Here is a 26,257-nt window from a genome sequence, read left to right as displayed (position 1 = left end):
ACTGAAAAAATAAGATCTGAAAGTGAAAAAAGATCTAAAGGTGAAAAAAAGAAATTTGAATGAAAATAAATTATTTGATCAAAAAAATTAGAGCTGAATCAAAAATTTATTTAAACTGAAAAATATATCTTACACTTATTTTTATTTTGATAATACTTTTTAAATGATTATAAAATTCAAGAACAATCATTGAATGTTCAGTTTCAAAATTTATTTTTTCAATCTTTTTTATTTTCAGATTACAAAACTTTAATTTTCAGTTTCAAAATTTATTTTTTCAATCTTTTTTATTTTCAGATTACAAAACTTTTGGCCTTGATTTAGCTCCATACGTACTCAGCCTTTTTCAGTGTTTGTTTCATACTTGCAGCTGCGTATGTTTGCTCACACAGTCGCGTGTGCCATGCTGCTATTAAACCAGGTCAGTGCTATTTTCTGCCTCTGTGGAAGTGCGCTCTGTTCTCTACTGCAGGTGTGGTGCAGCTCAAAAACAGTCATTTAACATTATTATTATATTTTTTTTTATTTATTTACTTTTTTGTCTTGGTGGATCACTTTCATTGTGTCCAGATGCTGCTGAGTCTGGCTGTGGTAAAGGCTGTCGTGAACGAAACGCTGTGACTCCTTAAACTATTTAACCTCTAGTTGCTCCAGTCAGGTCCACTGATTTGATCAGACCTGATCGATCAGGGCGTTTGATGAACGCACCGACATGTAGCGAGTGTGCTTTTATTTTAAAGTCACAGGTGTGACCAGACACACACACAGAGAGAGAGAGAGAGAGAGAGACTGACCTGTTTCTGTTGTGTTTCTGGATTTCTGAGTTGAGGTTCGAGTCCCTGTTCTGAACACACAGGTGCTGTGGGCTGGGTGATCATGTTCTCATGTTCTCCAGCTGACGCACTCAGTTTTTGGTTGTGTACAGGAGCACAGTGTTGCACAGACTTGCCTGCAGTAACGCTGTGCTGCACAGACCTGCATAAAACTGTATCCAGCGCTCTAGACAGCGCCGAAGAAAATTAAACATGTTTCATTTCTTCCGTCCTACGCGCATAACCCTCAACATACTGCTGCGTAGGGAGAAAAAACTCGAAGTAGAGCTGCTAAAAGAGGGCATAGAGCTGCTCAACGCAGTGTAGACGATATGCTGCAATGAGCAGCTCTACGAATACACCACTGTGAAATGGGCTTTAGGTAAATTAGATGCAGTTGGCCTTCGGTGTGAGTTGGAGTGTTTGTGTGTCAGTATATCTCTGATTATATGATAGATTGCATGATATGTACAACCCCTGGCAAAAAATTATGGAATCACCGGCCTCGGAGGATGTTCATTCAGTTGTTTAATTTTGTAGAAAAAAAAGCAGATCACAGACATGACACAAAACTAGTCATTTTAAATGGCAACTTTCTGGCTTTAAGAAACACTATAAGAAAAAAAATTGTGGCAGTCAGTAACGGTTACTTTTTTAGACCAAGCAGAGGGAAAAAAATATGGAATCACTCAATTCTGAGGAATAAATTATGGAATCACCCTGTAAATTTTCATTCCCAAAACTAACACCTGCATCAAATCAGATCTGCTCGTTAGTCTGCATCTAAAAAGGAGTGATTACAGCTTGGAGAGCTGTTGCACCAAGTGGACTGACATGAATCATGGCTCCAGCACGAGAGATGTCAATTGAAACAAAGGAGAGGATTATCAAACTCTTAAAAGAGGGTAAATCATCATGCAATGTTGCAAAAGATGTTGGTTGTTCACAGTCAGCTGTGTCTAAACTCTGGACCAAATACAAACAACATGGGAAGGTTGTTAAAGGCAAACATACTGGTAGACCAAGGAAGACATCAAAGCGTCAAGACAGAAAACTTTAAGCAATATGTCTCAAAAATCGAAAATGCACAACAAAACAAATGAACGAATGGGAGGAAACTGGAGTCAACATCTGTGACCGAACTGTAAGAAACCGCCTAAAGGAAATGGGATTTACATACAGAAAAGGTAAATGAAAGCCATCATTAACACCTAAACAGAAAAAAACAAGGTTACAATGGGCTAAGGAAAAGCGATCGTGGACTGTGGATGACTGGATGAAAGTCATATTCAGTGATGAATCTCAAATCTGCATTGGGCAAGGTGATGATGCTGGAACTTTTGTTTGGTGCCGTTCCAATAAGATTTATAAAGATGACTGCCTGAAGAGAACATGTAAATTTCCACAGTCATTGATGATATGGGGCTGCATGTCAGGTAAAGGCACTGGGGAGATGGCTGTCATTACATCATCAATAAATGCACAAGTTTACATTGATATTTTGGACACTTTTCTTATCCCATCAATTGAAAGGATGTTTGGGGATGATGAAATCATTTTTCAAGATGATAATGCCTCTTGCCATAGAGCAAAAACTGTGAAAACATTCCTTGCAAAAAGACACATATGGTCAATGTCATGGCCTGCAAATAGTCCGGATCTTAATCCAATTGAAAATCTTTGGTGGAAGTTGAAGAAAATGGTCCATGACAAGGCTCCAACCTGCAAAGCTGATCTGGCAACAGCAATCAGAGAAAGTTGGAGCCAGATTGATGAAGAGTACTGTTTGTCACTCATTAAGTCCATGCCTCAGAGACTGCAAGCTGTTATAAAAGCCAGAGGTGTTGCAACAAAATACTAGTGATGTGTTGGAGCGTTCTTTTGTTTTTCATGATTCCATAATTTTTTCCTCAGAATTGAGTGATTCCATATTTTTTTGCCTCTGCTTGGTCTAAAAAAGTAACCGTTACTGACTGCCACAATTTTTTTTCCTAATTTCTTATAGTGTTTCTTAAAGCCAGAAAGTTGCCATTTGAAATGACTTTAGTTTTGTGTCATGTCTGTGATCTGCTTTTTTTCTACAAAATTAAACAACTGAATGAACATCCTCCGAGGCCGGTGATTCCATAATTTTTGCCAGGGGTTGTATGATAGATTGTCCAGGGTGTACCCCACCTTTTGTCCATTGACTGCTGGGATAGGCTTCACCCACACTGCCAGGTGACCCTTAACTGGACTAAGCAAATTTGTTAAATGAATGAATACTGGCTCAGCCTATTTGTCCTTCATTAGTCTGTTTGGAGATTTCCGTGGCTTAATTATACCAATCAGACCTAAACTGTGCAGTTGTCTGGTAGTTTGACTTGTAGCAAGAGTTTTGACATCACCCTGATGTACATTAGGTTTTTGTGAAACACTGTCAGGGTTCAATACACTCCACAGGAAAATACAGCTGAAATACAGCAGGATGTCAGGAGGACACCAGCAGCTCTTCCTCTGGCAGCAGAGCGTGCACTTGTTTTAGTGCTGACACACGGTTACAGCACCTGAATGGCGTGCAGACCTAAACCTTGTGTTTGATGTGGTTGTGGATATTTTGCAAATAGTATTTTAAATCACTTCTGTCTCAATTAAAAGCACTTTCAATTGTGTGTTTGTATGAAAGCCACTTTATTTTGATGAAAATGTCCATTTGATGTGTTCATAGGGTGAAGCGGGCCGGGATGATCAGCCGCCGCCTGGCTCTAACCGCAGAGATCGTGGAGAACATCCACTCTGTGAAGGCGTACAGCTGGGAGGAGGTGATGGAGACCATCATTAAGAACATCAGACAGTAAGACCCACATACACGCACTGTTTGCAGTGTGTACAGCACTTAGAAGACACAGCAGTGTCCTCTTGTGACTTCAAGTGTTTTAATGTTTGATCATTGAAAGCAAGGGGGAGGTGATGGTCTAGTGGTTAAGCGTTAGGCTTCGAACCAAAGGATCCTCAGTTCAAATCCCAGCCTGACCGGAAAATCACAAAGGTTTTCCAAACGAATGTTTGGTCCTTTGCTCCCGGTGTGTAGTGAGCGCCTTGCATGGCAGCAGCCTGACATCTGGATGAATGTGAGGCATTGATGTGTAAAACGCTTTGAGCGTCTGATGCAGATGGAAAAGAGCTATATAAATGCAGCCCATTTACCATTTCATTTACACACACACACACACACACACACACACACACACACACACACACACACACACACACACACACACACACACACACACACACACACACACACACACACACACACACAGGGACTGTAACTAAAGCCCACCTCTCTCTCAGGCCAACACCTCCTCAACGGAGTAATTTTGTCCAAAGTTCAACTCTGAAGGAGTGAAAAACATCAGCGGCTTTCACTGGAGAGGCTGTGCACACAACAACATTTGTCTGTCATGTCACCACTCTCAGCTTTAAGTCTCTGTCACACCTTGACGATTTAGCCAGCGCATGCTGACCATATTAAAATACGCTGGCATAAGTCCAGTAAGTTAAGGGTAAGTTTTTATAAGTTAACAGAAAGTTGATGCACGTGGAAACTTGTTAAAATACGGTGAAGCTCGTTGATGTATGTCCTCATAAGCTGAGCTCCTCCCAAAATTTTGGGTATGTTGAAAATTTTCAACAAGTGCCAGCGTGTGACTCACACGTCCCGCACAGGCTGGACATAAGTTGTAGGTAAGTTCTGTGATTGTTGGCAGACGTTTCTTGTAATTTACTCATCCGTCCATTAATGCTGCTTACTGATTGGCTGAAAGCTGCGGTCCATATGCAGAATGACTGTTTCATTCACACATGGAAAAATACGAAGTCTGACCTGTTCATTTCAGTCCAATTCACCATCACAGACAGACATGAATCCCCGTAAAGCTCCTGATTTTTGAAAATGACCTTGGAAAATCCTTTAATTCGTGGCTGGAAACACAACATTTTAAAGCAAGTCCCTCTGTGGTTTTTTCTGCTTTAGGTGCGTTTCTTAGCCGGTGCTGCGCTCTGAACACACAGAAGCGCTGTGATGATTTAAACTTTTAAAGCCCCGTCGCTGTGGTGTGATCATCAGACAACCTGATTGATTGATCAGCATGATCACGCCTGATTAATGCTCTGTTTAAACATTTAAAGTGCCGTGGCTGTCGGCACTTTAAATGTTTAAACAGAGCATTAATGATGTTTAAGAAGAAGAAGCACACAGGTGGACTACATTCTATGTCAGAGACATTCTAGACTGGCTGGAGGCAGGGGAGAACATTGCTGGGCAGCATCCAAGGGTGGTTTATGGGAGGACTTTGGAGGTGAAGAAGAGGAAGACACTGACAACTCAGCAAAGAGCAGATGGTGGAAACTGAATTGACGAAGACTATTGTGTGAAATTCAGGGAGGAGGCGAGACAGGTACAGGACAGAGGTGAAGTGATTTTGAGCACAACTTTGGATGCTGTAGCTCCTCTGAAAAAGAGAGCCTTAAATCAGGAGTGCCTGACTCCCTGGTATAACTCACAAACTCGCAGCTTAAAGCAGATAACCCGTAAGTTGGAGAGGAAATGGCGTCTCACTAATTTAGAAGATCTTCACTTAGCCTGTTGCTCTATAAAAAAGCCCTCCGTAAAGCTAGGACATCTTACTACTCATCACTAATTGAAGAAAATAAGAACAACCCCAGGTTTCTTTTCAGCACTGTAGCCAGGCTGACAAAGAGTCAGAGCTCTATTGAGCCGAGTATTCCTTTAACTTTAACTAGTAATGACTTCATGACTTTCTTTGCTAATAAAATTTTAACTATTAGAGAAAAAAATTACTCATAACCATCCCAAAGACATATGGTTATCTTTGGCTGCTTTCAGTAATGCTGGTATTTGGTTAGACTCTTTCTCTCCAATTGTTCTGTCTGAGTTATTTTCATTAGTTACTTCCTCCAAACCATCAACATGTCTATTAGACCCCATTCCTACCAGGCTGCTCAAGGAAGCCCTACCATTAATTCAAAAATTCTTTAAAGGGTAGTTGTACGAGGTCTGTTAGAAAAGTATCCGACCTTATTATTTTTTTTAAAAAACCATATGCATTTGAATCACGTGTGATTGCGTCAGACAAGCTTGAACCCTCGTGCGCATGCGTGAGTTTTTTCATGCCTGTCGGTTGCGTCATTCGCCTGTGAGCAGGCTTTGAGTGAGGTGTGGTCCACCCCTCTCGTCTATTTTTTATTGCGAATAAATGTCTGAATGACTTGAATCTTTGCTGCATCAATTTTTTTCCAGAAACTGTGAGAGACCTCCAGGTGGACACCGTTCGAAAAATTAATATGGCTTTCAGGGAAGATTTTATGGGGATTAAACAGATTACGGAGTGTTACTGCTGCTTTAAGGACTGCCCACAACTCCTGCCAGCGGGGTGCTCCCAGCCCCCATCGACAGGCTGACACCCCGCTGGAACAACCAGATAATTTCCAACGTGAAAGCTTTGTTGATCCGGGACCTCATCTGACTTTCACAAAAAGGCAGAAGATGTGGACATCAGCACTTTTTCGGCACATTCCACCGTTACAGGAGTTTTTTCGTGGAAAAAGAAGCGGAGGGACGTGCTCATTACGCGCTCATTACGTTCATTACGCGGCACAAAACCACCTCCGTGTTGGTCTCACAGGACGGATTTCAGGTGGATTTCAGATGGATTGTGGTTGCTTTCCAGTCATGTGAATATCCGATTGTGATTGTGCATGAGCTGGACATGCCCAAACATGTCCTGGAAGGCTTCATCACGGCGTTTCTTTGCGCCATGCAGCTCCGCCACGACGCGCAGTGGAGCCGCTTCTCTTTCCATGACAAAAACTCCTGTAACAGTGAAATGTGCCGTTCATTTTTAAACTGGACGCTGTCTTGATCCGGTATGTCATCTGACTAGCACAGGAATTGTGAAAAGACGTGGACATCAGCACTTTTTCGGCACATTAAGACAGACGTGCGGAGGAATTCCGCGCGTCGCGGCGGAGCTGCATGGCACAAAGAAATGCCGTGATGAAGCCTTCCAGGACATGTTTGGGTATGTCCAGCTCATGCACAATCACAATCGGATATTCACACGACTGGAAAGCAACCGGAATCCGTCTGAAATCCACCTGAAAGCTGTCCTGTGGGACCAACACGGAGGTGGTTTTGTGCCGCGTAATGAACGGCTTCGTGGCGCGTCCCTCCGCTTCTTTTCCATGAAAAAACTCCTGTAATGGTGGAATGTGCCAAAAAAGTGCTGATGTCCACATCTTCTGTCTTTTTGTGAAAGTCAGACGAGGTCCCGGATCAACAAAGCTTTCACGTTGGAAATGATCTGGTTGTTCCAGCGGGGTGTCAGCCTGTCGATGGGGGCTGGGAGCGCGCCGCACTCTCAGGAGTTGTGGGCAGTCCTTAAAGCGGCAGTAACACTCCGTAATCTGTTTAATCCCCATAAAATCATCCCTGAAAGCCATATTAATTTTTCAAACGGTGTCCACCTGGAGGTCTTTCACAGTTTCTGGAAAGAAATTGATGCAGCAAAGCTCCAAATTGTTCAGACATTTATTCGCAATAAAAAATAGACAAGAGGGGTGGACCAGTGCTCACACAAAGCCTGCTCACAGGCGAATGACACAACCGACAGGCATGAAAAAACTCACGCATGCGCACGAGGGTTCAAGCTTGTCTGACGCAATCACACGTGATTCAAATCCATATGGTTTTTTAAAAAATAATAAGGTCGTATACTTTTCTAATAGACCTCGTAAAACAGCTAACTGATCAGGAATGGTCTATTTGAAGAGTTTCAGTCAGGTTTTAGAATTCATCATAGTACAGAAACAGCATTAGTGAAGGTTACAAATGATCTTCTTATGGCCTCAGATAGTGGACTCATCTCTGTGCTTGTCCTGTTAGACCTCAGTGCTGCTTTTGATACTGTTGACCATAAAATTTTATTACAGAGATTAGAGCATGCCATAGGTATTAAAGGCACTGTGCTGCGGTGGTTTGAATCATATTTATCTAATAGATTACAATTTGTTCATGTAAATTGGGAGTCTTCTTCACGGACTAAGGTTAATTATGGAGTTCCACAAGATTCTGTGCTAGGACCAATTTTATTCACTTTATACATGCTTTCCTTAGGCAGTATTATTAGAAAGCATTGCTTAAATTTTCATTGTTACGCAGATGATACCCAGCTTTATCTATCCATGAAGCCAGAGGACACACACCAATTAGCTAAACTGCAGGATTGTCTTACAGACATAAAGACATGGATGACCTCTAATTTCCTGCATTTAAATTCAGATAAAACTGAAGTTATTGTACTTGGCCCCACAAATCTTAGAAACATAGTGTCTAACCAGATCCTTACTCTGGATGGCATTACCCTGACCTCTAGTAATACTGTGAGAAATCTTGGAGTCATTTTTGATCAGGATATGTCCTTCAGTGCGCATATTAAGCAAATATCTAGGTCTGCTTTTTTGCATTTGCGCAATATCTCTAAAATTAGAAAGGTCTTATCTCAGAGTGATGCTGAAAAACTAATTCATGCATTTATTTCCTCTAGGCTGGACTATTGTAATTCATTATTATCAGGTTGTCCTAAAAGTTCCCTGAAAAGCCTTCAGTTAATTCAAAATGCTGCAGCTAGAGTACTAACAGGGACTAGAAGGAGAGAGCATATCTCACCCATATTGGCCTCTCTTCAATGGCTTCCTGTTAATTCTAGAATAGAATTTAAAATTCTTCTTGTTACTTATAAGGTTTTGAATAATCAGGTCCCATCTTATCTTAGGGACCTCATAGTACCATATCACGCCAATAGAGCGCTTCGCTCTCAGACTGCAGGCTTACTTGTAGTTCCTAGGGTTTGTAAGAGTAGAATGGGAGGCAGCTTTCAGGCTCCTCTCCTGTGGAACCAGCTCCCAATTCGGATCAGGGAGACAGACACCCTCTCTACTTTTAAGATTAGGCTTAAAAGTTTCCTTTTTGCTAAAGCTTATAGTTAGGGCTGGATCAGGTGACTGCTATAGACTTAGACTGCAGGGGGGTTCCCATGATGCACTGAGTGTTTCTTTTTATTCACCTCTTTTTGCTCCGTATGCACCACTCTGCATTTAATCATTAGTGATTGATCTCTGCTCGCCTCCACAGCATGTCTTTTTCCTGGTTCTCTCCCCTCAACCCCAACCAGTCCCAGCAGAAGACTGCCCCTCCCTGAGCCTGGTTCTGCTGGAGGTTTCTTCCTGTTAAAAGGGAGTTTTTCCTTCCCACTGTTGCCAAGTGCTTGCTCACAGGGGGTCGTTTTGACCGTTGGGGTTTTTCTGTAATTATTGTATGGCTTTTGCCTTACAATATAAAGCGCCTTGGTGCAACTGTTTGTTGTGATTTGGCGCTATATAAATAAAATTGATCTGATTTGATTTGCTTTTGGACAATGGGAAAAATACTGTGTAGTGTGGATGTGGTGAAGAATACAGCTAGGAAGGTACTGAGACAGAGGAAGGAAGACAAAGAGTCTTGGTGGTGGAATGAAGATGTTCAGAAAAGTAGGAGAAAGAGGTTGTAAAAATGTTTTGTTCTGTTTTTTAGCCTTTCAGCCTGAAGTTGTTCTGAATAAATAAGGTTGATTGACCTTTTATGTACCGTGTGTAGTTAATTTAGGCATTTTAAGGTCCTGACAGAAATCTTTTCTCCACCCTCCTCAGGGACGAGATGACACTGACAAGGAAGATTGGTTCTCTGCGGTACTTCTACAGTGCCTCATACTTTTTTTCTGCAATTTTGGTCATTCTGTCAGTCATTGTGCCACATGCCCTCAGTAGGGGCGTCATCCTACGCCGCATTTTTACGACTTCCTCTTATTGCATGGTGCTACGAATGACACTGACCCGTCACTTGCCAGGATCCATCCAAATGTGGTATGACACGCTGGCTTTGGTGGCGAAGATTGAGGTAGGTTCATTAATTTCTTAGTTGTGATTCTGAGATTCATTTAAGTTAATTAATTCCTTGGTGTTGTTTTCTTCTCTTTTCTTTCCTTTTTTCTTTTCTTTTATTGGCCTCCTTTGTTAGTGATTTTCTTTTTTGTAGTTTCCCAACTTTCTTATATCTTTTGCGTAACAGATTATACCATTGGTTGTGATAGCGTGAACCTCTTGGAGATGGCACCAAATGAGGAAGCTGACTTGTGAAGATTCAAATTTTTGCTCTGGAATTCTTGTCTTCATTATTTTGATTTTATTTCCTTCTGCTGCTGAATAGAATATGTTAGGCCATTAAATACTGCTAAAGCAGATTCTGCAAATGCCTTTGTAAAAAAGGCATTTGCAAAACTGAAAATTCTGTTTGTTAAATGTGATTCAGCACAACGAACAGCAACCGTGTGACAGTTGGATGCTATTCACGCTCCCAGCCAGTAGGTGGCATTGTTCTGTGGATTTTGACCCAAAATCCATGCAAATACCTTTTTTTTACAAATGAAAAATGTGCATTTACAAATACACATTTGTAAAAACCAACACAGACATTACAATAACTTGTGTTTTTTTTTTTTTTTTTAAATAAATAAACCAACCAACCAGTGATGAGGAGGCTCATTATCCCATAATACCTTTTGGCATCTGTGAGTTTTAATGCTCACACCTTCAAAATTAGCACATTACTTTAAAACTAAAATATATTTGTGATATTTTCCCTTTGTAAAAATAACAGAGTTGACCTTAATGTCGATGAGCTGTCTGGAATTAGTTTTGTTTATGAATCAAAACCATAAGTGAAAACTGATTTGCCTTTGATGGCACCTGCCACATGTATGTTGAATGTAAATTACTTTTTTTTTTGTAATAGTAGTAGTAGTCTGGTAGCCCAGTAGCCTGCCCCCTTTTACTGGGGTATAGTTGAGCTCAACTATACCTGTCTGACTGCTGCAAAACGCGTAACAGACAAGATCTAACACATATATTTTTAATATAGAAATGTTTTTGACCGTTCAGCTTTACTAACTATGCCACAAATAATGTTAGCGGACTAAAAGTCAGCGAAACTAAATTTAGCGGAAGCTAATTCGTCCGCTGATGGTTTTCAAAGTTTGCTGAAAAGTTAATCCGCAAACCAAAAAGTTAGCTTTGCGTTAACGTTTAGCGGAACTGCCCACCACTGCTTCCAGCACACTCTTAACATACTCTTCCTTTAAAATAACACCAACAACATTTCTATTCCTATCTACACCATCATACAACTTGAACCCACCGCCTATGCTTCTGGTCTTACGTCCCTTACACTTGGTCTCTTGCACACACAACATGTCTGCCTTTCTCCATTCCATCATATCAGCCAGCTCTCTCCCTTTTCTAGTCATACTCATCCTGTGCCAGTCATACTCATCCAGTCATGGGCGGCACAGTGGATTAATGGTTAGCACTGTTACCTCACAACAAGCAGGTCTTGGATTGATTCCCACCTGTGACCTTTCTGTGTGGAGTTTGCATGTTCTCACCGTGTTTGTGTAGGTTTCCTCTGGGTGCTCCGGTTTCCTCCCACATTTAAAGACATGCAGGTTAGGTGAATTGGAAACTTTTCCTCAGGAGGGTGGCTGGTGTCTCCTTTAGAGACAGGGTGAAGCTCAGGGTACAGCTGCTGCTCCTTCGTGTTGAGAGGAGCCAGCTGAGGTGGTTTGGGCATTTGGTAAGGATGCCCCCTGGGCGCCTCCCTAGGGAGGTGTTCCAGGCACGTCCAGGGAGGGGACCCCGGGGAAGACCCAGGACAAGGTGGAGAGATTATATCTCCACACTGGCCTGGGAATGCCATGGGATCCCCCAGTCAGAGGTGGTCAGTGTGGCCCGGGAAAGGGAAGTTTGAGGTTCCCTGGAAGAGCTGTTGACACACAACCTGGTTCCAGATAAACAGTTGAAGATGAGTGAGTGAGTACTTCGTTAAGTGTAGTAATAGTACTTTGTTACAGATTTCCAGTTTTTAATTAGTATTTTATCCAACCTGGTCTCACAGCAAGTCGTGATTCAGCAGCATGAAATACACATTAATCTATTGGTTGGTGATATTGTGACAAAAAGTGCCTCATTTTTGTCACAGCAGCACAAATTCATTATTCTAATTCATTCCGTGATGCCTGCACGAAATTAAAAGTGAAGCGGGGGGCGGGGGTGGTTATGGTTAGGGTGGGGGGAAAGAGTAAGATTAGGTTATGGTTAAGGTTAGTGTTGGGAGTAGGAGTAGGGTTAGTAATAGTGAGTTAAAAAAAAACCCGTCACGAAAATTTGACTCATTTCGTCACGGGAGCACGAAAAAAAAAAACAACAAACGTGAGACTGGGCTGATTTTATCCCATAACCGTGCCTGAATTGGAACTTCCCGGACACCTTCTATTGAATTTCTTTCCATCTGGCTTGGTAGTCAGATTTGCACCTCCAGCGTTAAGGCCTTTCTAATGGCCTTATGACTCAGTTGGAACTTGAATGTCAAGGCAAAATCTCTTGCGTCTGGTGTTGGGAGAGCCCTTTTCAGCCTTTAACTAATGTTCAGGGCTCTTATCCATGAAGCAGACTTAGGCTGAAAATAGCTCCTTATGGTGTTATTCTAGGAAAAATTTTAGAATTCCTCAAATTCTTAGACATTCCTTAGAATTTTCCCTTCGGAAGATGAAAGTTGTCCGCAAAGCACCTTAGGTCTAATGGACCAGTCACACGACACTTAACGAAGGGCAATGAAGCCCCAATGAAAGAAGAAATCTGGACTTTTGCTGACTTTTCTTGGCATTGTTTAACCTTGGTGCAGCTTCGTTCCTGCAGCTGGCGCTTTGTCAGGATTTTTAAACTGTTGAAAAATTTGAACGAATGCCATTGAAAACCTCAATTCGTCCATATTTCGTTTTGCTGTCATTCTTGACGGTTTTTTATCATTTGCTTAGTTTTGTAACGTTAGAGTTTAATTTAACTTCGTTCGACCAGCTGAATGTTTTCACACAGCGCAGAAGCCATTTTGTGGGTGCTGCTGCTCCATTCATGTACTGTTGGAAATTACAGTGCAAACTCAGCCTGCATGGATTTTTTTTTTTTTTTTTTTTTATCTGGGTGGGGGGTCAGCTTCACTGGGCTCAGGCACCTTGTATACGCCAGAATTAATCTTTTGTCTGGATACAATTCATTATTTTACCAAAATTAAAATTAAAACCACGCTCCATTTGAAACAACAAAAAAGTTATGTAATTTCGGACAGTACTTGAACGCAGCGGCAGCAGCAGTGGCAGCAGCAGTGGCAGCAGCAGCAGCCATTGCCTCCTGTGTGCGCTTATTATTTTTTATTAAATATAATAATATGAGTTGTAGGAATGACAATCCAGCCCTTCTGTACATGTGGCAACAGGTAGATGATTCAGATGATTATATAAAGAGCTGTTCTGGAAGGCAGAATTCACGTTTTGGATCAACTGCAGCTGGTAGAAATAACCGCACACGGGGAGTCAATGCCCGTTCAAACGGACTGATCAATTTACTGCTCTTGATTATATATTCCATCATCTTTACACTTAAATGTATTCCCCTTTTGATAGTTTTCTGTTGTAAATCAATATATATTGGCTTAGTAACGTAATACAGTGATACAGCAGTGACCACGGCACACCAGAGTTTTTTTTTTAATTGGATCAAGACGGAGCGCACGGCGCGTCGTTAGACAGTGAGGATTCTGACGATGAGGAGATGATCCCTCTTGTGTTCTGGACAAGGAACCAGAGCAGTAGGTCAGATCACGAGCTTCTGTTTGCAGTTTCTCCAGGACTTGGGCGCTATGAGCTCCGTCCCACCACCGAGTCCTGGAAAGCAGAGATGCAGACACACAGACTCCAGGTGCATTTTGTTTAACGCGTTAGCTTCGGTGTAATTTTTTTTCCTCTTTAGTCCCTTTGGCGCTCTTGATTCGCAGGCTATACAGTGATAAAACTCGTTCCTCCACCTTTTCTTAATGGATTGTGATTTTTTTTTTTACTTTTTTCCCTTTGTTCAGGAATCATCGTAGGTCGTGTGACAGGGCCATAAGAGAGCTCCTAAGGTGTCAAACTGGTAAGAGTAGGGAGGAGGACTTTTAAGTAGAGGTGGGCGACACCATGAATTTTGGTATTGATCCAATACCAAGTAAATACAGGCCCAGTATCGCCGATATCGATACCGATACTTTTTCATATTTAAGCTTCATAGATCCAAAGGATCGAAAAGGCCTAGGACAGAATTTCGCCAAACATTGAACGTGACAACAAAATACTTTAGTATCACAATCAACATTTTTGTTTAAAAAAAATCACTCAACACAACTTAAAACTAAATCTCCTGAAGTAGAGGGCTGACAAACCACAATACAAGGGTGCGCTGCTCTGTGTTGTGTGACACAGCGCAGTGCTGCTCTTGCAGACAGAGAGTAGACTTTGATGAATCTGCATGCGCAGCAGTCAGTGCCTGCGGGAGAGAATAAAAGCTTGAGTATCGATCTTTTTACACGTTCAGTATCAATACCAGCGTTGATATCGATATTATCGATATTAGAATCGATCCACACACCTCTACTTTTAAGGAGCCTGAGTGTCTTAAGCAGAGAAGATGTGGAAAAGACAGAGAGGAAGCAGAGAAAGTTTAATTATTACCCAAGGCCATCAAATATGGCCATATGGTATTGCGAAGGCTTTGCGTCTGTCCATCTGTCTGTGCTCAGCATAAGTCCAGTCCTATTACTGTCAAAGTCTTCAGATTTACAGGGGATATTCTTGGGACATAGACGTTGAGCAAGTTCAAAGATGGCTAACCTTGACCTATTGTAAGAGGTTAAAAAGTCACATTCTGTTTCAATATTTTCAGTTTCATGTTTGTGTGGTTGGCATGACAGCCATTCAGAGTAGAGCTGCACTGTGACATCAGTAACTGGTCTCTCCAAAATCACTTTGTTTTGTGCGTTTATATACATATCTCATATATTCTGTAGCTGGAAAGAAATAAACACTTCTAAAACTGAAAACTCTGCTTTTGGGACCTAATAACACCTCTGAACCTATTTACAAGACATTTCACGGATGTTAGTATGGTGACATCACAGGCTGGTAGCTAGTTCCAAAACTCCATTTTTGTTTGTGTGTAAATACATTCTCTTTGTCATATATTATGTAAAAGCTAGTAAGAAATAAAACACTTCTAAAACTGAAAACACTGTTTTTGGAAACTAATAACACCTCTGAACTTATTTCCAAGCCATTTCGTGTTAGTGTGCACGCTAACTTCCACTAACCCAAAGCTAACTTTCTATGGTGTTACTTGGTCTCATCAATATCTGCCAATGCACAGAAGGTGATCTACAAATATTCCTTGATTTGCACAGCTTCCTCTCTTAAAACATAAATATTGTTTTTGATTGATTCATTGATACAGGGGCTTTATTGAACATGTACAAATTGTATGTAAGACAGTAGAATGTTAACAATTAATTAAACAACTGCAAATTATACAGTCACTTGCCCAGTTCTGGATCATTGCCAGTTCTGGATCACTGCTGTAGTTTTTGTGCCGCCGTTTCTCGGAATCAGCACGAATAAGCTAATACTTGGTACCAATGGAAAGATTGATGTTTTGTCTACAAACGACCACAAGCTCGACCAGATCCAGCCGTCCTTGTGACCAGCAGAGGAATCAAAACATCCCGGTGTCTGCGGTGTGCGCGCTTTTTCTGACTCACTCATTCCTGCAAGTTTTAAAGTAACGATCTCTAAAACGTTCGGTGTTTTTGGTTCTAGAGTGGGAAAATACTTACTTAACTTGGGTAGAAAATGTCAGTGTGTTATGTCTTGCTGTTTAATTGCTGCGCACATTTATCTTCGACGCAAAAATTTGCCAGTTCCGGATCACTTGAAGCAGCAGCCTCATGTCTGTAGTTGTGAGCCTTGTGGACTTTGGGGATCATCTCAACATCACGAATGGACATGAATGTGGGGGCTTTTACTTTTTAATTCGGGAGAAATCTCAACTCCACACTTCATTTTTTGCTCGTAAAAACGTATAACGGCGCTTTTCGAAACGAAGTAAATTCTCATTTAATAAGTATTATTTCTATCATTTTGTGTTCAAAACACATTCTCGGGCACAGTGTGTATCATTCTGCATTAGAAGGGCTCCAGCCAGATGCCAGGAATGCCCCCAAAGTGACTCAGAGTGTCGTGATCCGGAACTGGCAAAAGGATCCGTTTCTGGCAAATGTTTGCGCCACACACAATGTGGCTTCACACTTTAAGTAGAAGCGCTACTCCACCCAGACTTTTTCAGCTAAATAACATCCAAATACCCAATACAACAATACCCAATAAAGGACATTCAGTTGCATTATGGCTCCGTATAGCGGGACATTAAAAAAGGTGATCCGGAACTGGGCAACCGTCTGTACATAACATAATGCTCATATGGCCGAGGGTATTTTAGCATTGCATTATATATTTATTATTATCAGTATTATCATTATTGATCATTTATTTTATTATTACTTGTATTTTGTCATTTGATTTTTAATTGGACAATGGAAATAAGTGTTTTCATGCATGCATGTATTTTTAACATATTTACAATTATATTATGTACTTACCATGAACTTACTAAATACTCACACACGCATACACATGTCCTGGTACTTTCAAATATTTTCAGTTAATTTAATTTTGCTGAGTTTCATCATCATGACATTAAGTTATCCTCACGATTGCACGTCTTAATGCGGTTCAGGTTTTATGATTGGTTGATTTTACTGTCCATTCATGATTAGGAGTGTGGAGCACATTTGTTTTTTTATTTATCCTCCCCATTCTGTAACAACCAATCACAGGTATTAGAGGACTGCATCATACCTATCAACGGGGTCAACCCCGCCTCCTCACAAAGATAAACATTTCTGTCCCCTCCTTGCTCAGAGTTGCTCTCTTGGATCTTTCTCAGGCTAGTACTCCTCCAAATTTAGGCCAGGTTCAGAGCTCTTTGAGAGGACTTTAAGTTGGTTCGCAGGCCCAGGTCTGTAATGTCCAGTAGTAGGTGTTCAATGCAGTATCTATCCTCTGTACACCCTTAATATTAGCTCACTGGCAAAAAAAATGATAACGTAATTAGTCACACATCCTCATTGTCTTCCATGGTTAGTTATGTCACACAATTTATCCCATTCATTGCGTAGCAAAAGTACTTATCCATCATCCTAATGACGGAAAGCCCGGAGCCGCTGCTTGAAGCCCAACCTGGTTTCCGTCGTTTCCAAGTCTCCTATTGGAACGCCATGTCAGCCGGTTAATCTGTTCCAAAAGCGATGTCAGTTTTTTCAGCACCGTCACTGGTATCCCCCTCTTTGTCATGTCTGCCGTTGTCTCTTCACCCGAGTTGTAGATCACCGTAACCGTCATTGTAGAACAGTCTCGGTCTTGCTGGGAAAGGTGTCTGAAATCTGATGTTATTTCCTTTCAGTGCTTCTGTGTACACTCTCTGTTTCCTCAGGAACTCCGGTATGTAGTCGTGGTCTAGGTGGCTCCGCTGTCCTTGAAAATCAAAACCTTTTTTCTGCTGTGCTTGTTTAATGCCCTCCTCCTTCATAGAGCCTCAAAACCTAACCTTGAGTGGTCAAGTTTTGAAGCACAGCTTTGATCACAGCTCTCAACCTGCAGCACAGCTTTGGCCGGGGGATTACAGGCGAGTGCCCGGTGCACTCTTTCAATATTTAACGCAGTTGATGGTGGGAACGCCAAACCTTTTATTAACAAACCCTCCACAAAAGTTATTCTCACATTGTCACATCACGACCATCCCTCCAAATCCACCAACTTGGCTACGTCAGTTCACTCCCTCTACTTCCTCCATTTGTTTGTCGATTTTCTTACTATGGTATATTGTTTGATAAAAAAAAAACATTAAGATTAAAATTATCAGAAAATTAAGTTTAAAATTATCAGCCATAGTATATGTAAACATATGCATTGCATATAAATAGTGTCATCAGACAGTAGTCTCCATGGACTGTGACGTTTGCAGATGCCATGGAATCTGTTGTAAGAATAGAGAGCAGATTGAGTCTAGCTTGGAGAGATATGCTCTGAAGAGCAGTGGAATGGAAGTCGGACGACGTGTGTGAACGAGGGGAACCCAGTGGAATAGTGTGGTTACAAAGAGTAGAAGTGGTGAAAGTAGATGAGTTTAAATATTTGGGGTCAACAGTTCAAAGTAATGGAGAGTGTGATTAGAGAGGTGAAGAAGAGAGTGCAGCTCGGAGCTCGAGCTCGGAGTCGAGCCACTGCTCCTCTACGTCGAAAGGAGTCAGTTGAGGTGGCTCGGGCATCTTTTCCGGATGCCCCCTGGACGCCTCGCTGGAGAGGTGTTACGTACACGTCCCACTGGGAGGAGGCACTGAGGAAGACCCAGGACACGCTGGAGGGACTACATCTCTCGGCTGGCTTGGGAACGTCTTGGGGTTCCCCCGGAGGAGCTGGAGGAGGTGTGTGTGGATCGGGAGGTCTGGGCGGCTTTGCTTGAGCTGCTGCCCCCGCGACCCGACTCCGGATAAAGCGGAAGAAAATGGATGGATGGATGGATGGATGGAAGAAGAGAGTGCAGACAGGAGAAAGGTGGAGAAAGGTGGCAGGAATGACTTGTGGCCGTATATCTGTGAGTGAAGGGCAAAGTTTACAAGACAGTAGTGAGACCAGTGATGTTGTATGACTTTGAGATGGTGGCACAAACAAAAAACAAGAGGCAGAGCTGAAGATGCTGCTACTTTCTTTGGGAATGGTGAGGATGGACAGGATTAGGAATGGGTATATAGGGAGAAGGATGCTGAGGAGAAAGAGGAGGTTTATGGATGTGCTGACATGGATGGTGGTTGATGTGACAGAGGAAGATACAGAGTACAGGGTGAGATGGAAACAAATGAACTGCTGTGGAGATGCTGGAGCAGCTGAAAGAAGAAGAGGTTACCACAGCAGTGTTTAGTCCACCACAGATGATATTTCAGAGACTGTAATAAATGTGACTGTTGTGTCTGTTTTTGTTTTCTTAAGGATTTCTTAATGAAGGAAGAATACAGAGTGCTGGAGTACAACCTGACCACCACAGACCTGGAGCTGGTCAACGTTTCTGCATCCTGGGATGAGGTTTGTTTGTGTTTGTGTGTCAGGATGAGCTCTGCTCTCCATTGTGTCACAATGATGTTACTTATAATTTATGTAAGGTTTGGGATTATTTTCAGAACCAGGACAGTACTCAGAGATGTTATAGCTCTCTGACCCAACAGGGGCCAACTAAAACCAACAAAATTCATACAGTGGCATGCGGTTTAGAACTCATATACCCCCGTCACACAGCCAGAATCATGCAGAACGGCGTCAGAATGATGAATTGGTGCACATCCAAAAAGTGTCGGGTTTCAGCTCCAAAATGTTCTGGAGTTGTTTGTTGTGCACTGTCAAAACAATTTGTTTTGAAAGTGCACAACAAAATGCTTTAAAAACTTTATTGAAAAAGTGTTATCAAGAGCGTTGTTACCCTGAATATTTCTTTTCACTCAGTCACACTGGGAACATAGATGTCATTTTGTTTGATCACAACGAAGAAACAAATGCTTTTCCTGCAGCTCTTTTGATTGGTTCACTGACTCAAACTGAAAATGCTTTTTCCACACCGCTGGTGCGCTGTGCTGTTGCACTCTGACAGTTTTTTCTGTAAAGGTTGAAGTGTGTGATTGGAGTTTGGAGCCCTCTGTGTTTGTGCATCAAAATATCACAATCAATGCAAAAACTGGAGCCAAATGCATAACTCAAAGGAAAAAAAGACAGCTGAACAGATTTATTTTGAGCTGAGTGTCGGACGCGGGCGGAGAACCGACCAGCGTTTGAAGGACCCAGCATAAAATAAGCAGAGCACGGTTCAAAAGATAACAGAATTTAATGACATAACAGTGAGTGCTTAATAACAAATAAGTGCGCGGTCTGGCGAGGTGGAACAACGGTGCGCTCCCAGCAGCACAAACGGTCCGGAGCCAGAACAGTTCGGACCCAAGGACCCCGCCGACACCCCCCAGGTGGCCGCGACCAACCGAGTCTGTGAAAGAAGAAACCATCATGTGAGTCCACCACTCCACACACAGAGAGACCACTCAAAGGTGTACATAAACAGCAAACACTTCCTGGCTTAATCACAAATCAGCTTCCCACCCTGCAGGCATGGAACACCCAGTTCAATTCTCCACTGCAGTGGAAGCTGATTAAACGACTAACATAACAGCTCAATATAAAAAGGTGTGAGGGACACCACATCTACTGACTGTACTCATGTTAGTCACAAAACCTAAAGTACCTCAGGAAGTGTGCTGACGAGCGTGAGACCTCACCCCCTCCTCTTTCACAGACCATGGCATCAAACCTGGTACGGTCTCTGCATCCATGATGATGAGATGGTTCTCTAGACGTCGATCTCACCCGTCTGGTCACAAGGTCGAGTCTCTGGCAAATACACACTGTATACTCCAGACTTAAATGCAACCATGCCCCAAATCCATAAAGATGCACCACAGCTGTGAGTCCTGACGAGCTGCACATGACCAGCCTCAGGTGATCAGGGTGAGGTCCTAATAACTCAACAACACAACCACAGCCGAGGTCCCTCTGGGATCCAAAGTCACCCACGGGGACTCCCAGCACCTCCCAGAGGACGGTTCCATCAAACCCCAGGAGACGCCCCCCCTCATGACTAACAGACCCAGCCCCGGCCGTCTATGTCTAGATGGACCCACAGCCCTTTCCCCCCCAGAGGACACCACAGTCACACCCTGAGGGTGGAAACTGGGGGGAAAAACAAAAGAAAAAAAAAACATACAAACAAAACAACCCCAACCCCACCCCCTCGGCGCAGTGGAAACTGGAAGTACGTCACCAACCACGACTATACCCCAGAAGTCAACCGGGAGGAGTGGAACAGCGGTAATGGCAGACGGCACAAAACGGCGCCACCCCTCCGACTTCCAAACCAGCCACCAGCTGCGGGTATATTCCACTGCCCCAAACCTCAGCTACGCCGATGGCATACGGCTCAAAGGCGCGCTGAAGCTGGAGGTGGAACAGGGAATCAACAACATGTGTGCAGATGAGTTCATATCAGTCTCTGCCCATGTGTGCGTAGAGTCTGGAGTGGCTGTAGGGGAGGGCAGATGAGTTCATATCAGTCTGTAGGGGGGCAGATTAAGAGGGAGTGAAATGCTTCACCAAGGCCGTTGAAATCCTTCTGGAGGAAAACAGCGGGGCATTTTGACCTTCGGTAGCTGATAAGGCTGCCGCGTTTGGGTTAGGCAGAGAGACACAGAATTCCAATACGGCCTCTCTTTAACCGTCCAGATCCAATTGTGAATATGCACTAGTCTCCAACATCAATTCCTTTGCAGGGCAGACAGTTGCTCTGAGATGGTTTCTAACTTGCGTTTAATTTCAAAAGTGAACACAGTCTGAGATTGTACCACCTTGCCCACTTCTTTAATCATGACAGACAGATGTGGGATTGTGGCTTTGGTAGCAGCCGTCTTGCCATCTCCGGTAGGTCAGGGCAGCGCATAATCCAAGCAGCAAAAGACCTACCATAAATGCAAATAAGAATAAATTCTCAACGTCTTCCACGGAGGGTGGTGCCAAGCGCGCCACTTCTCCCAGGCATCGAGAACATAGCCCCACAGGATAGGTTCTATCAGAGCACGCAGGGTCCCTCAGCCCTGATTCCTTGTTTAAAAAATGGTAGCAATAGCATTGAGGGACCAGCTCATCAATTCCATGGTTATTCCAAATATAGTTCGAAGAATACACAGTCTGGTGAAGTTGGGACTTTTGAAGGTTGGGGCAGAGGTAGAGGAAAAACACAGAAGGAGAAGAGAGAGGAGGAGATGCGACCGCCCTCGCCGGAGTCCCAAGCCTTCTTGCAAAAGGCATATGCAGAAGGCTTGGGGCTCATATCCTTCTTGGAGACATCCTTGAAGCGCAGACGTAGTCAACCAGCCAAACGAGTGCCCTCTGCCAGCTCACTAGAGTAGAACTTTAGGAATGCGGGCCGGATCCAGTCTCCTGACATGGCCAATCCAACGAACGCACCTTTCACCAAGAATGATGAACATGATGCTCATGTTGGTGCGTTCCAAGACTTCTGTGTTGGGCACCATATCCTGCCTTCCAATGTGCAGAATTCATCTAAGGCACCTCAAGGTGGTTGAGCTGCTGTTGAGCTGTTGAGCTTTTTCTCATGTCCGACGTTTGCGGTCCATGCCTCACTACCGAGTGTGCTGAGCATGCAGGTTTGGTAGATGCACAGTTTTGTCTTGTCATTGAGGCTGGAGTTGGTTCAGACTTTGTGGCTTAGTCTTGCCATAACTGCTGCTGCCTTAGCAATCCTGCTATTGTTAAGGATACTGCTATCCTGAGACAGTTGACCCAAGGTATGTGAAGTAATCCATGACATCCAGGGTGTACCCATCAATGTCAATGCTAGGGGAAGCAACTGTGCCCTGTGCCATGACATTTGTCATCTTCAGACTGATGGTCAGTCTGAACTCATTGCAGGTGTGAGAGAGGCAACTAACAAGCTGCTGCAGATCATCTTCAGAGTGTGATGTCAAGGCTGCAAAGTCGGGCATTGTTAAAGGGCTTGCACGGTCACTCCGCTCCCTGGTGTGAATTTACACTTCCTCACTGCAGTCCTTCCTGGAGAAGCATGGAGAAGAAGATTCTGAAGAGCGTCGGCGCAAGGACACAGCCCGGTTTTCCCCCACTGCTAACTGGGAAGGGCTCTGATGTTGCGGCATTGAAGCAAACTGTACTGTGCATGTTTTCATGGAACAAAGAGACCACTACGACGAGTTTTGGGAGAGAGCCGATCTTCTGCAGGTGCCTGAACTCAGACTCAGACTGATCAAGTCGATGAAGGTGATGTAGAGTGGGATTTGCTGCTCTTGACACTTCTCCTGCAGCTGGCATCTTCAAAAGATCAGAAGTCCCAGTGCGAAAACCACACTGGGACTTTTGGTAAACACGCAAAGCCTTTGCGTGTCTGTAGACACAGGTGAAGGCCTTCCCAACAGTGCCTCGATAATTATTGCAGTCGCTTCTTTCTCTTTTGTTCTTATACAAGATGATGATGCTTGCATCTTGCACATCCTGGGGAATGTGTCCCTGTTCCCAGCAGAGGCAGAAAAGATTGTGCAGGTGTTTTAGCAGTGCAGGTTTCCCACTCTTTAAGACTTCTGAAGGGATGCCGTCACTCCATGGGACCTTCCCACTAGCGGAGGCAGTCAATGGCTTTTCCAAGCTCTTCCTTGGTTAGTGGCGTGTCTACCTCTTCCATTGAGGGCTGTGACTGTGACAATGATCTGGGTTGCGTACAGCTCGAGATAGTACTCAACCCAGCTGCTTCCCCTCGTCTGTGATGCGCCAAACAATGTCAGGCCCAGATCCAGACTGGTTTGGACTGATGCATACACAATTGGATCGATACAGTTGGACCGATAAATCACAATTGTACACATATCACATATCACAACTGTGATATGTGATATGTGTACAATTGTGATGTATTTGTTTTAGTATATTTAGTCATGGACATGATGTTGTTGTTATCTGCTGGACTGTTTCTAATTTTGATTGGTATAAATGGAAAATGTATTCTGTGAACTGTCTGTATCTCAATATATTATTATTAAGAATAGTCATATTTTTATTGATTTTATCAATTGAAAAAAAATCATATATAGATTCAGGTATAATTGAAAGATTTTGACAATAAATTTGATTCTGTTTACAGTCAATTTTTGTTATAGTGTTGTTTTTTAGGGCATCATATTTATACAAATAAGTGTTCACTATGGTCCATGAAGTATAATAAATATATTAAAAGAAGTGTGACAGTGTATGTTGAACACAAATAAAAGAATGAAGATTATTGAATAACAAGATGCGTACGATTTTTATTTTATCATTGGGCTGTCAGATTTTCATCTGTCAGATTTTCACTCTGGATCCAGCCCTGAATATAACAACAGTCGATTAAGTTCAATTCAGTATAAAACTAGTGCATTAAAACCAGTTCAGAAATGTCAAAAAGGTCACATAAAATCTACCAATGCAAGTTTTTTTAACATGTGACTTGTTGAGGCAGTGAAGGACATCAGATGAAGGTTTGTTTCCCACACAGGTGAAGCGTACCGACGCCCAGATGCTGGCACCTGCGAGAACATAATTTATTGGTTGCAGAGAGCAGACAGATGTGTTTGTTTTACTGCAGTAATCAGTGAACAGATCTTAACTGTACTGTTCAAACTGTTTCTATCTTTCCACGTCAAACTGGGAAACCAGCAGATAAAAGAGAAAGTCAGAAAAAAAAGATTAAAAGCTCAAAGAATGACAGAAGGCATCCAGTTTGTGAAGGACATGTTTTGTTTGCTGACTTCATTTTACAACAGCATCTCTGGTCAAGTCCCACCATGGCTGGACGTCAAAAACCCTTCCCAGAATATGACCGGATTAATTCCAACACTGTCACCATGAATGACCCCATTAATGATGTGTTCGGTCTGAAATCAGTTTGTTGGTTGTAGAAACATTTAAATGTAGGGAATCATCTGATGAAGTGAGTGAGAGCGTTAGTATGAGGACTGACTGTGGACAGTCAAGAAGGGACAACAGCACAGCGTTGTCAGAAAAAATCAAATGCTACCTGCTGATGATCTCTGGAGCTCATAGGATGAAGAGTAAAGTTCTATGGATGGGGTGAACATTTGAAAGCAGGATTGTTGGAAGCAGTGAAAGTTTCTGTCGGTCACTGAGCCCTTATTTCCTCGGGTTGTTGCGTGCGCCTCCTGTCTTGCGTCTTTTCCTCCAACAGTGTCCAAGTATAGTTTCACTTTGATTTTCAGTTTTTAAGCCACTGTGACAGTAATGTAGAAGCGTTCATAGAATAATGGTTGTGGGGAAAGACGTTTGTGACTATATGTGGGACATATTGAGGGCTCCATGATGTCACCAAACAACCTGAACGAGTATGGAACATCATGTTGTTAGCGTTCAACCATAAGGTCAGAACAAAAATAAATAAGTAAATTACTACACAAACAACGCAGTGTACACAAGCGATCTACACCAGGGTTGCACCTGTCACCTGAATGCCCCGCCCACTCCAGCTGACCCTGGGGCACTGGACACAAAACCAGTCTGTTTCCAGGTACGAAAATCCATATCTGGAGGTTGAGGTGGAGTCGACCGGTGGATGTCGTAGGTAGATGATGGAGGATGTGAGTGTGCTGGAAGAAGAGCTGTCCAGAGGACAGGAGGACTCTGCGTGGAGAGTTCAGAGACCAATGCAACCATTCAGTCTGCAGGTGATCCCTGTCAGATCTCAGAAGTAGGTCCTGATTGGTACTTGGCCAGGAGACCACTCGGAAATACCAGGGGCTGTGTGGGCTTCACCATGTGGAACCGGAGTTCCGTCAGGAAGAGTATCAAATCCTAATGCGGATCTGAATCCGTCCTGAACAGCCTGTGAGCAGCTGAGAGACAGGGAGCAAAGTAGCGGAGTGGCTGTGACAAACGCACAGCAATATTCAAAAATCAGCCTGAACCAAATAAACACGCCCCGGGACGAAATCTGAGAGCAGCCGTTTGATAGATGGGAAAACACAGATGGCAGTCATGTGAGAGCACACGCACAGATGGTGAGACACAAAGACCCCAGCGGGGTGGACAGAAACACGATGGGATTTCTTCAGTGTACTATTTGATTTTCGTCGTTTTTTACCTCAGTCCTGTCAGATAAGTTTATCCGTGACGCTAGCTGTAACATTTGTCCCACAGGTGACTACCCAGAGCAGTGAGAAAAAGAGCCTGTTTACATAAAACTGTGACAAAACGCTGCCACTGGTGGAAACACTGTCACTCACCCTGGCAGTCGGAACTGTGTTCACCACCTCATTCCCACATTCTCTTCCTGGAACATGATATTTTGAAAAAAAAAAAGGGTTACATGTTGGGTTACGCCTATCAAGGGCACCATCAAAGTCCAATTTTTGAACTGTTCAAAAATTTCATCCCAATTTTCAAAATCGTTGATAGTACGTGTTGGCTTATGGGTAATTGTAGTCTTAACGGCTTCAATCAGGTTGAACTTCTTTAAATGGAGTATTTGTAGTGACCACAGCTTGAATTTGTTTGATTGTGCTCTACACATTTGAAGCTGAAGCAGCGTTTGTTGCAGTTTTTGATCATGTGTAGCCAAGAGAGCAGTTCCTGTTTTTCATTTTTGGGCAGGATGCCAGGTCTGTACTTTATAAGCCAGCCAGTTAGAGGACCAGCTGGATTAAGCTGTTTCAT

At 42.9% G+C, this 26,257-nt stretch overlaps 1 protein-coding gene across 1 annotated transcript in view; it reads left to right on the top strand.

Annotated features, from left to right (window-relative positions):
* Positions 1-26,257, top strand: part of cftr (CF transmembrane conductance regulator) — a 361,955-nt gene that overhangs the window by 129,276 nt on the left and 206,422 nt on the right. The window contains 3 exon segments of the mRNA XM_034175733.1: positions 3,520-3,645; positions 9,561-9,807; positions 18,926-19,018. Of these exon segments, the coding sequence (XP_034031624.1) occupies positions 3,520-3,645; positions 9,561-9,807; positions 18,926-19,018 (466 nt within the window).

This window comes from Thalassophryne amazonica, chromosome 8 (assembly GCF_902500255.1).
Source record: "Thalassophryne amazonica chromosome 8, fThaAma1.1, whole genome shotgun sequence".
Taxonomy (NCBI): domain Eukaryota; kingdom Metazoa; phylum Chordata; class Actinopteri; order Batrachoidiformes; family Batrachoididae; genus Thalassophryne; species Thalassophryne amazonica.
This window is presented reverse-complemented; position numbering and strand designations above follow the sequence as displayed.